General features: G+C 49.7%; 5 protein-coding genes across 5 annotated transcripts; 1 reads left to right on the forward strand and 4 right to left on the reverse strand.

Annotated features, from left to right (window-relative positions):
• Positions 1 to 89: 89 nt before the first annotated feature.
• On the reverse strand, positions 90 to 1769 carry J7337_007016 (uncharacterized protein; the record flags this gene model as incomplete). Its single annotated transcript, XM_044824672.1, has 1 exon — positions 90 to 1769. The coding sequence occupies one exon, from the start codon at positions 1767 to 1769 to the stop codon at positions 90 to 92; it is 1680 nt and encodes a 559-aa protein (XP_044680329.1).
• A 1002-nt stretch (positions 1770 to 2771) lies between these two features.
• Positions 2772 to 4357, reverse strand: J7337_007017 (uncharacterized protein; the record flags this gene model as incomplete). Its single annotated transcript, XM_044824673.1, has 2 exons — positions 2772 to 3420; positions 3471 to 4357. 2 exons carry the CDS (start codon positions 4355 to 4357, stop codon positions 2772 to 2774), a joined length of 1536 nt encoding a protein of 511 aa, XP_044680330.1.
• Positions 4358 to 4810: 453 nt separating this feature from the next.
• On the reverse strand, positions 4811 to 6961 carry J7337_007018 (uncharacterized protein; the record flags this gene model as incomplete). Its single annotated transcript, XM_044824674.1, has 3 exons — positions 4811 to 5763; positions 5812 to 6685; positions 6782 to 6961. The coding sequence occupies 3 exons, from the start codon at positions 6959 to 6961 to the stop codon at positions 4811 to 4813; spliced, it is 2007 nt and encodes a 668-aa protein (XP_044680331.1).
• Positions 6962 to 7979: 1018 nt separating this feature from the next.
• On the reverse strand, positions 7980 to 8813 carry J7337_007019 (uncharacterized protein; the record flags this gene model as incomplete). Its single annotated transcript, XM_044824675.1, has 1 exon — positions 7980 to 8813. The coding sequence occupies one exon, from the start codon at positions 8811 to 8813 to the stop codon at positions 7980 to 7982; it is 834 nt and encodes a 277-aa protein (XP_044680332.1).
• Positions 8814 to 11724: 2911 nt separating this feature from the next.
• J7337_007020 (uncharacterized protein) lies at positions 11725 to 14139 on the forward strand (the record flags this gene model as incomplete). Its single annotated transcript, XM_044824676.1, has 2 exons — positions 11725 to 11932; positions 11954 to 14139. The coding sequence occupies 2 exons, from the start codon at positions 11725 to 11727 to the stop codon at positions 14137 to 14139; spliced, it is 2394 nt and encodes a 797-aa protein (XP_044680333.1).
• Between the last annotated feature and the right edge of the window lie 538 nt (positions 14140 to 14677).

Consider the following 14677-nt stretch of genomic DNA (forward strand, 5'->3'; position numbering starts at 1 on the left):
ATGCTCATTGATAGAGAAATGTAATTATATCCAGGAGCGCCCGCTTCATGCTTCAAATCAATAGGACAGCATCACAAAGTCACCTCTGACTACCCCCCTGGCCCTTCAAAGCCAACATCATACAGACCCCTTTCCTTATGGACAAGCCCGTGATTGTCTGCGCCAACACCGACACCCACGCCTATGCCGCCCATACCATCCATACCATTCGTCCCGTCCATCAAATTGTCATCGTCTTGATGTTCTATCAACATCTCCAAATCTCTGTCCACAACGTCAGGACCAACATCTTCAGTAGCATTGAGCAATGCTTGGAAGTCAGCGGGCGAATGATATTGATCAAAGGGGCCAAGGTCATGAGAAGCTTCGTTGATGATCTGCGGGTCGATCGGTTGGTATACATTGTGATCATGTGGGTGGTGGCCAGTGGGAGGGTCTTCTAGCATGGGACTGTGTGAGTGAAGCGTATGTTCCATTGAGCTGCCTTGAAGAGCGTGAGGAGGCGCAATGAGAGAGATATCGGCTGGGTTAGCATAGGGACTTGGTGAATGATCGTGATCTGGACTCTGGTGGGAAATTGCCGGCATCATGTTGTGCTCTTGCAGTGGTAACATTTGGGCAGGGGGAGGACTCGTCGGCTGCGCATGATGGTCACCTGTGTTTGCACCACCTCTCCTCCCTCCCGCATGATTATTCGAGCAGGCTGCCTTTCTCGCACCGCCAGGGTTAGGTGTCTTGCCTAGCTCTTTGCACTCCACACAACTGCGAATCACATCGCTGACTGTTTCTTTGATACGGCTCCAGTGGTACTTCTCTGCAATAGTAGCGGTAGTTTTGTTGATACCCCCGTGCTGCTGAACATGAACTTGACGAGCAACATCGAACTGACGGGCGGGATCGGATATAACCTCCTTATCCTTGAGCATGAGCTTGTCTCCGTCGAGGAGCTTATAATGCGTCGCTGCGCTGCGGAGCCTGCTTTTCTCAGCGCGGTCAGCGCCGTTCGGGTACTCGCCGTACTTGAGGTAGAACTTGATCTTGTCGAAACGCTCTTCACTCACGAGTTCCTCGCTTTCGCGCGGTGACAAATCCCGCCCATAAATGATGGCATCAATCAGCTGGTTGGGATAGCTGCGAAGGTTTCCACAACCCTTGACTCGACCGATGCGCTTGAAGCCGAGCGCATCCCAGATACGGCATGATGCAACGTTTGTCTCGTACACCAGGTTGAAGACGCTATACGTATAACCCAACTTAGGTGCCCAGTCAAGGTACGCCTCACCCATGAGACGACCGACACCGCGGTTACGCGAGGCATCGGTGACAAGGAACCCGGCGTTGCACACATGGCTGCTGCGGCCGGGATAGTTAGGCTTGATATAGAAGCTGCCGAGACATTCCCGGGACCAATCTTTGCCTTCTACAACATCCTCAGCACGTTCAACATCTCCAAGGAGCATGATGGCGCCAAAGTTCTGGAACCAGTAGGAACCGAACTTGTCGGCGGCGAAGGGATCCATCATGGGATATGTATCGCCGCCTTCAATTTCCTTGTTGATCTGATCACATAAGTAGGCGATCAGCGACTCAGGAACCTGATGTTTCGAGGAAAACGGAACAATAGTGGCCACGGTCTGGCGATCACGGAGCGTGACCTGCCTAGGGGTCATTTCGGCCGGAAGCCCGGGGTTGTTCGGATCCGGATACGGAGGCTGACCGGAGACTCGGTAGATAGTGGGGCTCGCCGGATCGTCCAGCATGGCCGGCATTTTGCTGGATGAAACCCTTATGCGGGGTTTGACGTGTAGAAGAGGGAAGAAACACAAGAATAATTTAATTGGAGGACAAGCTTTGATCCCTATTAACCGGATTGTTAGCCTTATAATTCTTGTCACCTACGAATCTATCTTCGCAATCTCAGGGTGATGTCGTCTTACACCAAACAAACACCCTCAAGACTGAAAAGTGCAGAAGGAGAGAAAAAGTATAAAGTGGTGCATACCAATTCAAGTGTCAGGAAAGGCCGAGACAGTTTAATAAGAACAGCTCGGCTCAAAAGCTAAACTATTATGGGAGGCTCCTATGTTGTGGAGTGCTCTCCCAAATCCCGATTTCGCACCGAAATCTCTATCAAGATCTCTCGAGTTCCAGGCGGACCGTACTGAAATCCACTACTGTAGGTGTGCCGTGGCCTGTAAAAACTGCCTGGCTGGCGTTTCAATGCACTGTTGGGTGGGTGGTGGCCTGGATCCTTGACTGAAAAGGGCGCGCCTTAGACAGTCCGGGGGCCTCCACAGGGAACTACCTAAGGTAATAAACAGCGACTGGAGACGCTGTAGGGCTCAGTTATAGCCCCAGTAGATTCAGTGCTCCGCTCTGTAATGAGGTGCAGCGCAGCGTGCGTAATGCTTGTATTTTTTTTTGTAGTGCTGTGATGTGATGTTCGTTGTGACTGTGCTGAAATGTTCGTTGGTGATGAGGGGAAATGCGCAGGCCCCGAAAATTTCATGGAGGCGGGGCACGCACCTGGAGAAAACAAAAGCCACTGAGAATCCAAGGTCATGTTAGGCCGTAAAACAAGCCGGGTCAATTGTTTATCCGTAGTTATCGCCGTGATCGGCCTCGATACTTATGATGCAAATGAGAGCAGTTTGATACCTTATACTTGATACATAACAATACATTTTTATATATTCATTCCAGCTTACATCGCTTTCATGCTCTATCCCTCTCGCAGGCTATCATACATTTCAATACTGTACACAGCTTTTCTACTGCTTGCCGCTCTTGATATCGGCCTCGATCGCCTCCGCCGCACTCTTCAGTCCTGACAACTGATCCTCGATGCTCGCTAGCCTAGAATCCTGTGCTGATTTGGTAGGGCTAACCTCAGACTGAACGTCGGCTACTACCTCTGGTGCAGCGGGTTGCTCGGGAGCTGAGGTGGCTGCGTCGGAGGTGATAGGCTGTTCTGGCGATGAGATGTTGGACTCAGCCTGAGCCTCAACCACGACTTCAGAAGCAGCAGCCTGTATAGAAGACTCAGGGCCAGAGCTAGCGTGTTCCTCAGGCAATGAAGAAAGCGCTTCAGCGGCAGCCTCCTTTGCAGCTCCCAGGGCAGCCTGTCCCATCATGTCCACCATCTCGCTCTCAGTAACCTCAAGCTCGTCTCCGTAGAGACCCTCTCGTAAAATCTTCTGTTCCTCCTCATTGAATCCCTCGAGGTTGTGTTGCATCTGTCCCATTACATTCTTGCGTTCAGCAATAGCGGCCTTCTTTTCGCGGTTCATGTGCTGTACGATATCAGGAGAATTTTCCCATGTCGCCATGTTATTCTTCTTAGCATCTGCCATACGTCGCTGTTGGCCTCTTTGGCCAGCTCGACCTAGGACACCACCAACAACAGCCATCGCTCGTAGACTACCCATGCATCAGTAACAGAAATGCGTAAAGTTGGTGGAAGTCCTTACCTGTCATCGTTCGCAGGAATGGTATATGTCACCCATGATGGGTCTACGTTGGTATCAATAACGCCAATCGTAGGAATGCTCTTAAGACCACACTCATACAGAAGAGTATAGTTCTCAAGGGGGTTTAAGCAAACAACCAGATCAGGCATCAGCGGCCGAGCCGAACCTCTGTAGGCCTCGAAGCCGGGGAGTTCCTGGTCCTTGTGGTCCACAACCTTTGTTCCGGCCATCTTCAGAATAACATCACGATTGGTGATAGCTCCAGGGGTCCACTTGGTGAACAAATGACAGGCACCAGCCATCTCAGCAGCCTGGGTGACAATCTCCATCTGACCCTTTCGGTTTCCTACGAAGAGAATGAGGCCAGCCTTGTATGCTACCTCCTCCACCACACGGGCCGCACGTCGCAGGTGTGCTGCAGTCGTTTCCAGGGAGATAATGTGAACACCTTGTCGCACTCCATAGATGTACCGAGAGTTCGCGGGGTTCCAGAGCGAGGTTTTATGTCCAATATGTGTTTGTGAAGCCATCAACATCTCTAGAGTGATATCCTCAGGTCCAGGTGGGTTGTTGACAAGCTCGGTGGGAATATAGCGCTTCTCCAGTTTTGAACCGAGACTTCGTGTGTTGGCCTGAATTCTTTGCCATTCTTTATACTGCTGAGCAGGAGTCGCAGGTACCGCCGAGTTCGAGTTGGAGTGAGGTGTAGACCAAGCAGCGCCCCTGTGCTCGTGCGCCGAGTTGGTCCTGAGAGAAAGAATACCGTCTTGTACAATCCGTTGCTTCTTTCGTGCCGCTGAGACAATCTTTGGGGGCGCAACAGCGGCCTGGGTTGTCTTCCACTCTTCGGATGTAGTCTCAGTCTTTGTGGTGACCTGAGTGGACATTTGCCGGGCGAGGGACCTAGAGATGGGAAACGCCAATGTGTGGCGGCCTGAGCATGTCAGTTGGGTATTTGTATAAAGTAGAGCTCAATTGACTCACAATGCCGCACGGGGGCGTTCCTCAGGATCATGGCGACGACTTGGAGACCGTTCGGTTATCGTGGTAGTCGTTCGACTGTACCAAAATTTGGCTCTGGTTGAGGAATCGGGTGGAGGGATTTTCCGGGCCGACTAATATCCTCCAGCAACAACTCATCACAACTTTCCAAACGAACGAACAATGCTGAAACGGGCAATGAGACATATTTTACTGACAAAGAAAATTTATTGGCATTGAATTAGTCTTTCAAGGGTAATCTCTACCATAAAAAGCTACTTTCTCTTTCTAAATATCTACACTAAACAGCTCCCCCACCTCCATCTTCATCATGTCATTACAAACAGCAGATGCCGCCTTTACCGACTGGTGAGTCTGGCGATGGCAAAGACACCAATGATAGTGACGGCCAATGTGACAATTGCGCCAGGAAGTATGAGCTCGTTCGGTACACCGGCAATAAGCTGCTCGGGGCCTTGTGCGTGTGTATGTGCCGCACGGCCCTTTCGTCTCCGTACGGGTTCATCATCCTCATCCTCATCTTCTGAATCATCCTCGTCCTCTTCGGGCCACCACTTGCGCCGCTCTCGCAGACCGGCCCCGGTTGAGACTGATGGTGTAGCAGGCGCCCCAGATACAGGTGGCTTCTCAGGATCATGGACAAATAGATCGACCTTATCATGGTGAGCTTGGCGGGCCAGAATGACAGCCTCGAGAAGGTCATGGTCGGCTGTGATAGAGATAGAGTCTCCTTCATCATCCAAAAAGCTCATTGCAAAACCTGGACCGACAATCTTGCCGTCAGACACAGGAGGCACACCACCGATGCTATCTGCCTCAGCACCAAGCTTGGAGGCAACAGCGTTGACGAAAACTTCGATGCCTTCTGTCGCAGTAACCTTGAGACGGTGCACACGGCCAGATGGAGCCTTGAATTTGAAGGGGAACGGGAGCTCTTCTGGTAATTGATGTTCGAGAACATCGGGGAGAACAGAACGTGGAGGTGACTCCATGCCAACATGAGATGCTGAGTCGCCAGGAGCGAGACTATCGTTGATACCGCGGTGCATATCAGGCGAGGTCAGGCGAGAACCCAGATTGGTGTGCTGTGCTGCACTACCCTCTCCAGACATCATGGACTCTGTCTCAGCATCGAGCGACAGCCAGAACTTATTCCACGCGGGACCCTCATCATTGGTGTTTGACATGGCGTTGATTTGGTCAAGTGTGGCATATGTTAGCTTGAGAACGTCCACCATGCCAACGATCTCACCGCCATCATTCATGACAGGGAGGTTTAGGTAGTGACCATCTAAAACCATATTAGCGGCATTTTACTAAATTTTCCTAAACAACTCACCGTGCATCTTGCGGAGAGCCGCCTGGAGGGTCATATCCATGGGTGCAAAGTCGGGGTGAGGGGTCATGACACGCACAACACTGCAGTTGGCGGGGTCAAGACCAGGTGCAATAACTCGAAGAACGACATCCTTGCTGGTGAAAATACCCGTAATAGCTCCTTGATCCTGAACAAGGACAGCGGTTGTACGGTTCTCCTTCATAAGCTGAGCAGCTTCCTTGACCGAGGTTCGCACGCTCACGGTGGTGGGGGGCACACCGTTGAGCACGGTCTCCAAAGTTGGCCCAGACATCTTGCTGCGCAGAGCTTCGACATATTGGATGATCTGCTGAGGTTGAGTCGAGCCCAGTTCAGACTGGACGCCCTCAAGCGCATCGTAAAGCTTTCTAGAGGACGAGTAGGCACGCTCTAGCTTCTCCATGGCATCGTAGAAGCACTTGGTAATATCCAACACACCCGAAATATCCTGGTTTTCGTCCATAACTGGCAAATGTCGGAAACCCTTTCGGACCATGAGATCCAAGGCATCGGTAGCACTGGTATCGGTTCGAGCGCAAAGAGGGTTCTTGGTCATAATCTCAGCGATAGTAATAGCAGAAGCTTTTGCTCCAGCTCCCACAACTCGGAACGCAAGATCCTTTGCGGTGAAAATACCAGCAATGCGATCGTCATCGTCAGTTACCAGAACACAATCCTCGCGTTTTGCGGCCATCAGCTGAGCAGCCTCGGAGACGGTGGTGCCAGGCTTGATCTGTAGGGCCTGACTGGGTTTCAATGCGAGGACAGTCCCGGGAGGAGCCTTTCGTGAATGGCGAGCCCGGCTGGTAAGGTGCTTCTTCTTGGAGAGATCATTTTCGAGCTTCTTTCGGATGGCCTATGTTGGAGATTAGTAACCTGGTATATTGGAATTTGAAGCCTTCGAGGTATATATCGCAGTCGAGGCCAATCGCAAGGGTATATCATGACGAACCTCATCACGCTTGCTCTGCTTCTGACGACTCGCGCTGACCGCAGATCCAGTCTCAGTAGGCGGTGAGGGTTCGAGGACCGGACGAGGGATGCTTGAACCACCACTGGGACTGTTGGTGAAAGGAACCGCGCCACGGCCCTGGTTGCGAGTGGGAGTTCCTCTATAAGTGTTTCCCGACATGATAGCGGTAGATGGAACGAAGACGAGACGAGGAGTCGGTCCGGCTTGTCGTCACAGCCAAAGGCAGAATACGTACGATTGCCGGCGTTATCTGTTTCGCTGTATGCAAAAGAGGGTCGGCGGCAAGGGAAATGCAGTAGAAAAAGGTGAGTCTATACCCCGGATGGAGGAAACCTAGGAAAATCAAGGATCAGCCAATAGCAGTGGGCGAGATATTCTGCAGGCTGGAGGAAATCGGGTGATTTTGTTCGAGGTGAGTGACTCTCCAAGCTCCCAGGATGTTGGTACCTCCCGCCCGCCTCTTGGGCCTGGCCCTTGTGCTTTCAGGGTTGTTGTGGTAACTCTTAGTGGTTGTTGACTCAGGAGCCCTTATTATCCAATCAGATGTTGATTGAAACTGTTTTACCGACTCAAACCGACAACGTCTTTAATAAATAAAACGAAACCATTAGGCATACATGACCGAGGGCCAGACCGAAAAGGAAAACAATAACAATTATTTCGAGTGAAATACTACTCTATATGCATGCTCTTTCCAGCAATGACCCGCATCTGATCGTATCTGACTTACATACCCTCGGGGGGCAAGAAAACACCGAACCTTGACACAGGCTGTCGAAATAAACTTAGTAAAGAGCCTCCTAAATTTAGGGTAGATTTACCTAAATATTTTTATTACTTGGGGGTAAAGTCCTGAGTTTTCTTTCCTCCCCTAGCATACATACCAGTAGTACATATAGTTCGTCAGAAGGATCCATTACGTCCCGCCAGCACATCATGGGCCCGTGCAATATATTATGTGTCGATTTTTATTCCATGCTCACCGACGAACCAGGAACCCTACTGGACATGTTAAGACTGAATGAACACTCCGTTTCCGTACAAGCAAATTGTCTTCTCTTCTCTTGGGCAGATCCCAGAGACCATACATATCAAAACCCATCCTTCGCTGACAGCAGATATCCGACCATAGTATCGTAGTCCCACATCTCAAGCATCCTTCCTAACTTCGGTTCCTTCACTCCGAGCCGCGGAGTCGACGGCCAATAATTGACGCCACTGAATTGTCCTTCTTCTTGGGGAATTTCTTGTACATCATTTCGAGAAAAGCGGCCATGTTCTCCGAGCCTCCAATGTAGTCGAGTGTGTCCTCGATTGCTCTCTTCCACTCAAGATTGAAGTTTCCTTTCACAGCACCCTCCAGTAATTCTGTCACGACGACAGCCATTTCCATGCCGCCAACACAGGTGTTGCCGAAATCATCTTCAATGGGCACGCGGCTACCACTCATGCCTCGGAGAGTCGCTGGTTTGGCGGAGTCATACAGTTGAAGAGTTGAGAACGGAACGAGGGATGTTTCTTCAGCTATTCCGATCTCTTGGGTGATCTCGGTAGTCGAGGAAGTTGACTGGTCCTCCGTGTCTGTGCTGGAAACTGTTTGTTCACTGGGGAGAGTCTGCTCCTCAACGTCTGGTTCAAGGACGACCATGCGGGGGCCGGGGTATGTCTGAATGAACTTGAGCGGAAAGTATACACCCGCCCAGGGCGCACTGTTACCAGACTCCGGATTGTAGCCTTGGGCCCGAGCAAGGGATCGACAGAATTCCAGATTCTTGCAGTTCAAGAGGTTCTCACGTTCGTCTTGGGTGAGATCGAAAGCATCCTCGTTGCCATACAGCTGTAGTGCGCGTAGATATCCAGTATAGGGGACAGTTTGCACGACGAAGGGGCTTTTGAGGCGTTGGAGAAATGAAGTCTCATAGATGTTGTCACGCTGGCGCTCTATAGTTTCGCATTTGTCGAACACAATGACACCGGAGTTCTTGGCGGTTGTCAGCGAGTCTGCGGCCATGGTTGAGTGAATGAGTGGCTGTGCTTGGTTCAATCAAGGAGAAGATGGGAGATGAGAATGTTTAAACTGACTTTGGAAGAAAGAAGTTGAGAAAAGTCAGGGAGAAGAAGTTCTAAAAAGGAAGTAACTTTGATGGTTACTTGACTTGAGGGCAGGTGCCTAGGTAATCTTGCACTGGCAGCTATTGCCAACTGCCAACTGCCAACTGCCAACTGCCAACTGCCAACTGCCAAGGTGCCTGCTCGCTCCTGCCCAAGTTTGTAAATGCACAAACACTTGCCCAGTTCTTTTTCTCAGGAGTGATTCTCAGCATCAACATCGTACCTGCCTACATTACGCTTTTGTTAAGGAAGGTGCAATTGGATTCAGGGCAAATAGCATGGTAAGGCACTTAATATTAGGTACCTTACCTACTTAAGGTATACCTACCTTACCTACCTACCTAGGTAGTTACCAAAGGTACTAGGTAGGTCTAGCAGTAGGTCCTTTTATATAATCTGAGTACTAAGGTAAGGTACTTTAGTGCTCTATTTGTAAGAGTTAGAATATCGTGCTCTTGCTTTCACTTTTCAACCTGCTACAGTTGAAACGGCCAGCTATGAGAAGAGAGAAACAATCATCAGTATCATTAGTTGCGATCCTTGCAGTGTTAAGTGCATCATTTATTAACTAGAATTTGATACATATCTAGAAGTTCTTGTATTGGATAATGGTGTAATCCCATGAACTACCTAGGAGACTTGTTGTAATATTTATTTTTCTATGATTGTCTACGCCAATAGATGTATGAAGATCTCAGCAGACCAATACCTTGCCTTCTTCGTTGGTGTTGAGCGGGTGCTCACCCAAACGATTGTATGAGTCTATTTCAATACATCGGCGCCGGCTGGTATCCGCTGGCGGAAGTGGTGATAAACGGTGACGGCCCCTTGTGGGGCCGACTATCCCAGCCACGACCTTAACCTGGACAGGCTCGGGTCAATGAATGAGGAACTCTATAATAATGAGCTTATATCTCATAATATTCATTCTTGAATCTGTATTCACGGGAAAGCGGCCACCAGTTACCGAGTGTTTTGGATCCCGACCTCTGGGAATTACTATCTACATTTACAAACAACTACCCTTCATTACTGTGTTGAAAGCCGCAGTGAAAAACAGAAGCAAGGGTCTATAGTTTGGATCAAGATACACCTTTTATTTACACGATGGTAGTTTCCTGGAGACTTTTTTATGAACAGTGTCAACATTGGCATGGCTACTGACGCCCAGTTTGTTCATGGAGAATGATACTGCTTTGTTGTTTGATCTCCTGGTTATAGGCCGATGCATATGGTGTTGAAAAAAACGCCATCTTTGGGGCAAAAGTGTCGATTAGATGTCCTGTAAACGTCGAACACAACAAAGTTTAAGTTTCAACGGTGATTGCCTCTTCGGCGGGAGAGCTTTGTTTACGATGACGACTGAACGAAGAAGCGACTGCAAATTTCGACAAAACGTAGAACTTGTCTCAAATAAAAAAAGAACCAAGGACTGCCTTTGGATAGACCATGGATTAATCCATTGGCGGTGAGGCTTCTAGATCGTATTGCATCAAAGAGTCACAGGATCTCGGTCAATGATAGGGAATGGTGAGATTCCAAGGCAATGAATGCCTTGTGCTGAAGAACGCCTCCCGTCGGAAGCGAAGGAACTTAATAGCTGAATATGCAGTCATGGACTGGGGAACCTAGGCAACGTCGCCTTCGACGAGTTCAGTTCAAGGTGATGGTGACACAGGATATCGCCATCTATTGTTTGGCTGGAATGCAGTTACAAGCTGGAGGCCTTTGAGCGTTTGTATGTCCAATGGCGCAGAGGCACTTGGTATGGACGATGAGCCAGGCTCTCTCATTTCCAGGTTGTTTGAGACAACCTCACTTTTTTGTTGATCGTGTTGATCCTGAAACGAGACGTCATCTGCGTCAGCTGCAGGGGGTTGTGGTTTACAGCTGCCATTGACCGAGACATATGCTGGAATCCTAGGTTGTTATGGTAGCAACAGGGAATAAGGCAATGATGCTATTCCCATGCGGCAACTCGAATTGCTTGAGCTGCGTCTTTTGGCTGTGGCTTTTGAACTGCAAAGTACCTAGTTAGTTATCAATGTTTATTATGGGAGTTGGCTTGTGAGAATGCGAGTTGTCAAGTACATACAGGTGATGAGATCACTTTGGGTGGTGCTGTCAGTGGTCAATTCTCGGCTAGAATCTTATCATGATGAGGAAGTGGGATGTGTCCCGCGAATAAACATGGTTCTATGGTGTAATGAACCATCGGTCGCCAGGTCACGTCTCAGAAGTTGGCTGGCACACTCTTTTAGTAGCTCTAGCCGCCAAGGTGTGCCAGGGTAACCGGCTGAGCATGGGTGAAGCTGGATTTAGTGGTTTGATTCTGGTTGCCCCTGGTGATTGTTTACTTTTAGCTCGATCTCACTATCAACCCCAAAGATCCAAGTTATCCACACTGCTGCTCTTGTTGCATCTAGCACCAAAGCTACTCCATTCTCACATCTATCCATCCATACATACATACAGAACAAGATCAATCAGAGCTTGTACATCAATTGCATCTATCTCATCTCTAGGGAGAGCTCAAACACAGACAAAAAAGAGCACTTCCACAAACCAGTATCATTGCCTTACAGGCATAACCACATTTGAACTTATATCGCAAAGTCGACCTCGACTGAGAACGACAACAACGTTCCACTAGCCCGGCGCTCTGTGCTTGCGCTGCGTGAGGTAAAGAACATGAAGTTCAGTCAAGGATTCGAGAAGTTGACTGACATATCAAACAGTTTCGGACCTATAGGTTCCCATCGACAATATCGACCGACGACAATTCCCTTCCGGACTCCCCTTGCGACATTATGCTGTCCAATCCAACAGGACTTCACGCCCGGCAAAAGCAGCACCGGCGTCAAAACTCGACACCATCTGCTTTTGAGGGCGCCAAGATCCCTAATCTGCCAACTACACAACGACAAACCGCACACCGACGCGGCCTCAGCCTGGATGTTCGACGACAACAGAACCAGAACATCAACTCAGCAGCAACAAGGCAGAACTACATGGTAAGTACGAATACTAACAACACAGGATTAGCCAATATTTCTACGCGGCAAGTTCTGCGAGAAGCGCAGCAGCAACGCATTCAAGCACGCCCGGGCACACAGAACCCTTACGCCAACCTGGCCCCAAGTGGAAGTGAGAACTATCTCATGTCCCCTCATGGAACTCCTCAGACACAACGATTCGACCCGTCCTGCTTTGACCCCAACTCACTCCCCTTTGACCCTTACACTACTGATCTTAACGTGATGATGGGCAAGGGCCAACAGGCTGCATACGGTGACAATATGTCGGGAGGTAAGGAATTTGATATCTTTAACAATGACAGTGCACTTTCTACTCCAACGTTCATCAACTTTCCTTCTGAGGGTTCCTCCGCTCAGGGTTGGTCCTCTGAAGGTGACACCTCCAGTACAAGGAGAACCTCAAGAAGGATAAGTGGTGGCATTATGGACCGCGTTAACAAGTTTGAGACCTTGGACTCAACGACAAGACCCGCTACGCCTCCTAACCAGAACCAGAACCAGAACCAGAACACACAAAGTCAGTCGCTCAGCTGGACAATGACAATGCCTGAGACGGCTAACCTTGAGCAAGGTTACTTCCCCCCTACGCCAATTGAGACTCCCCAAGACCGATTGGTCAAGGATGAGGGCATGTCAAGTCGGTTCGCTGATGGCTATGATGAGTCTTTGGAAGAGACGATCAAGCCCGTGAGGAACCGTGGAGGTAACCGAAGGGCCCAGACCATCTTCCAAGACATCAGACAACATTCTGAGCAAGTGATGTCTAGCCCTGCTCGGTCAAATACTCTTCCTGAGTCATCCTTCAATGGACTGCCAATGTCGACACCTGACTACATGAGCATGAACAGCTTCAACAACGAGTTCATGAAGATCGAGAGCGACTTTGGCCGGGATGACATCCACGGTCTCAACCATCAACTACCACAACAAGCCACTCCCAACACTCCACAAATGACACAGTACATGGGCTCCTTTGATAACAAGCCTGAACTCCAATCCTATGCCATGGGTCCTCAATCTGTCTCTGGAACTCCCTCTCAGACACCTTCTCGTCGTCACTCTCCCCACCGCCGCACCGAGTCAGTTGCTAGCATCGCAAGCGCTGCCAGCATCGCCAGCATCAACATCGAGGAGACCAAGACAGAGACCGGAGTCACTCAGGATGAGATCGCCCAGTTCATCAGTGGCCCAGACGCCAGCGACGGCAAGTGGACATGTACATATGAAGATTGTGGCAAGAAGTTCGGCCGCAAGGAGAACATCAAGTCACATGTTCAGACGCATCTCAATGACCGACAATACCAGTGTCCCACTTGCAAGAAGTGCTTTGTTCGACAGCACGATCTCAAGCGACACGCCAAAATCCATACTGGAATCAAGCCCTACCCTTGCGAATGTGGCAACAGCTTTGCTCGCCACGATGCTCTTACTCGACACCGCCAACGAGGCATGTGCATCGGTGCATTTGACAACGTCGTGCGCAAGGTTGTCAAGCGAGGCAGACCGCCCAAGAAGAGCCGCCCTGATATCGAGACTCGCATGGAGAAGTCGGCACGAACCCGCAAGAAGAACATGTCTGTCAGCTCAATGTCATCATTCTCTGCTTGTTCTGACAGCTCAGCTGTCAACTCACCAGAACAGTTTATGCTTGATGAAATGATGGACATTGGAATGAGTTCGCAGAACCAGGCCCTCGCGGCCGTCTCTTCAGCACCCATGACTGGCATCACAGCCGCCGCTCTTCAGGAGTATGCCTCCTCCCCCTCCACTGGCAGTGTACACTCATACATCTCGCCGGAGGCCATCATGGAGGGCACTCCTATGCACGCTGCATCTCCTTCCAAGAGCATCGCAAGCCAGTACAACACACCACCTGAGCTCTCGCAATCATCCTCTCCCCCAGCCACTCACTTCTTCGACGTCGATCCCAACACCTCAATCAACAACGACGATCTGACCATCATTCCCGGGACAACAACTTTCGTCACCTCGGCAACCATGGCTGCTTCTCTTCCCCTTGGCCTAAGCAATGCAGACGATGAAATGCTGTATCAATTTGCCAACGACGACGATCTTATTCAACTGGATCGCGACTCCAACATGCTCATGAGCAAGTTTGACGATGATTTCGACAACGTCGGCATGTTCACCAACAACAATGACGACGTCTTCTTTGGCAGCAACTAGTTTGCGCCCAGCATTGTTTGTTTGTTTTGTCTTTGTCTTGCGCAAGCCATGGAACAGTACTTAATCAGCCATGCACTTTTTTGTTTGGGTTACACCAATTGAGATCAATCGTTTCCAGAAGAAGCGACACATTTTCTCACGACGCTCACGCTTCTACGTAATGCACGCTCGCGGTCATGTACACTAGGGATAGGGGAGAAGAAAGTAAAAACGGGCTTGGGTATTTCAACGGGGTTTTCATCACCATCAACAATGGACTACTAGGGCAGGAACTGGCGAACCGGAATGGGATTCTTATGATCTTTTAGGGGGAAATTGATAGAAAGCAAAGGTCTCAACACGGTAGGGTGTCGAACACCCCCTTGGGCTGCTTGGAGTTTTGAGGTTGAGGCTTTTGCTTTTTGGGAGGGATATATGGACTTCACCAATGGAATATTCATTGACGATTAACCTCTGTGCTTTGATTAAACGTGATAATGGTCTAATTTGAATCGATGTTTGCAAGTTGATGGTGAATACTGACTGGTGTGAGAGTTTC

Source organism: Fusarium musae, chromosome 5 (genome assembly GCF_019915245.1).
Source record: "Fusarium musae strain F31 chromosome 5, whole genome shotgun sequence".
In the NCBI taxonomy this organism is placed as follows: Eukaryota; Fungi; Ascomycota; class Sordariomycetes; order Hypocreales; family Nectriaceae; genus Fusarium; species Fusarium musae.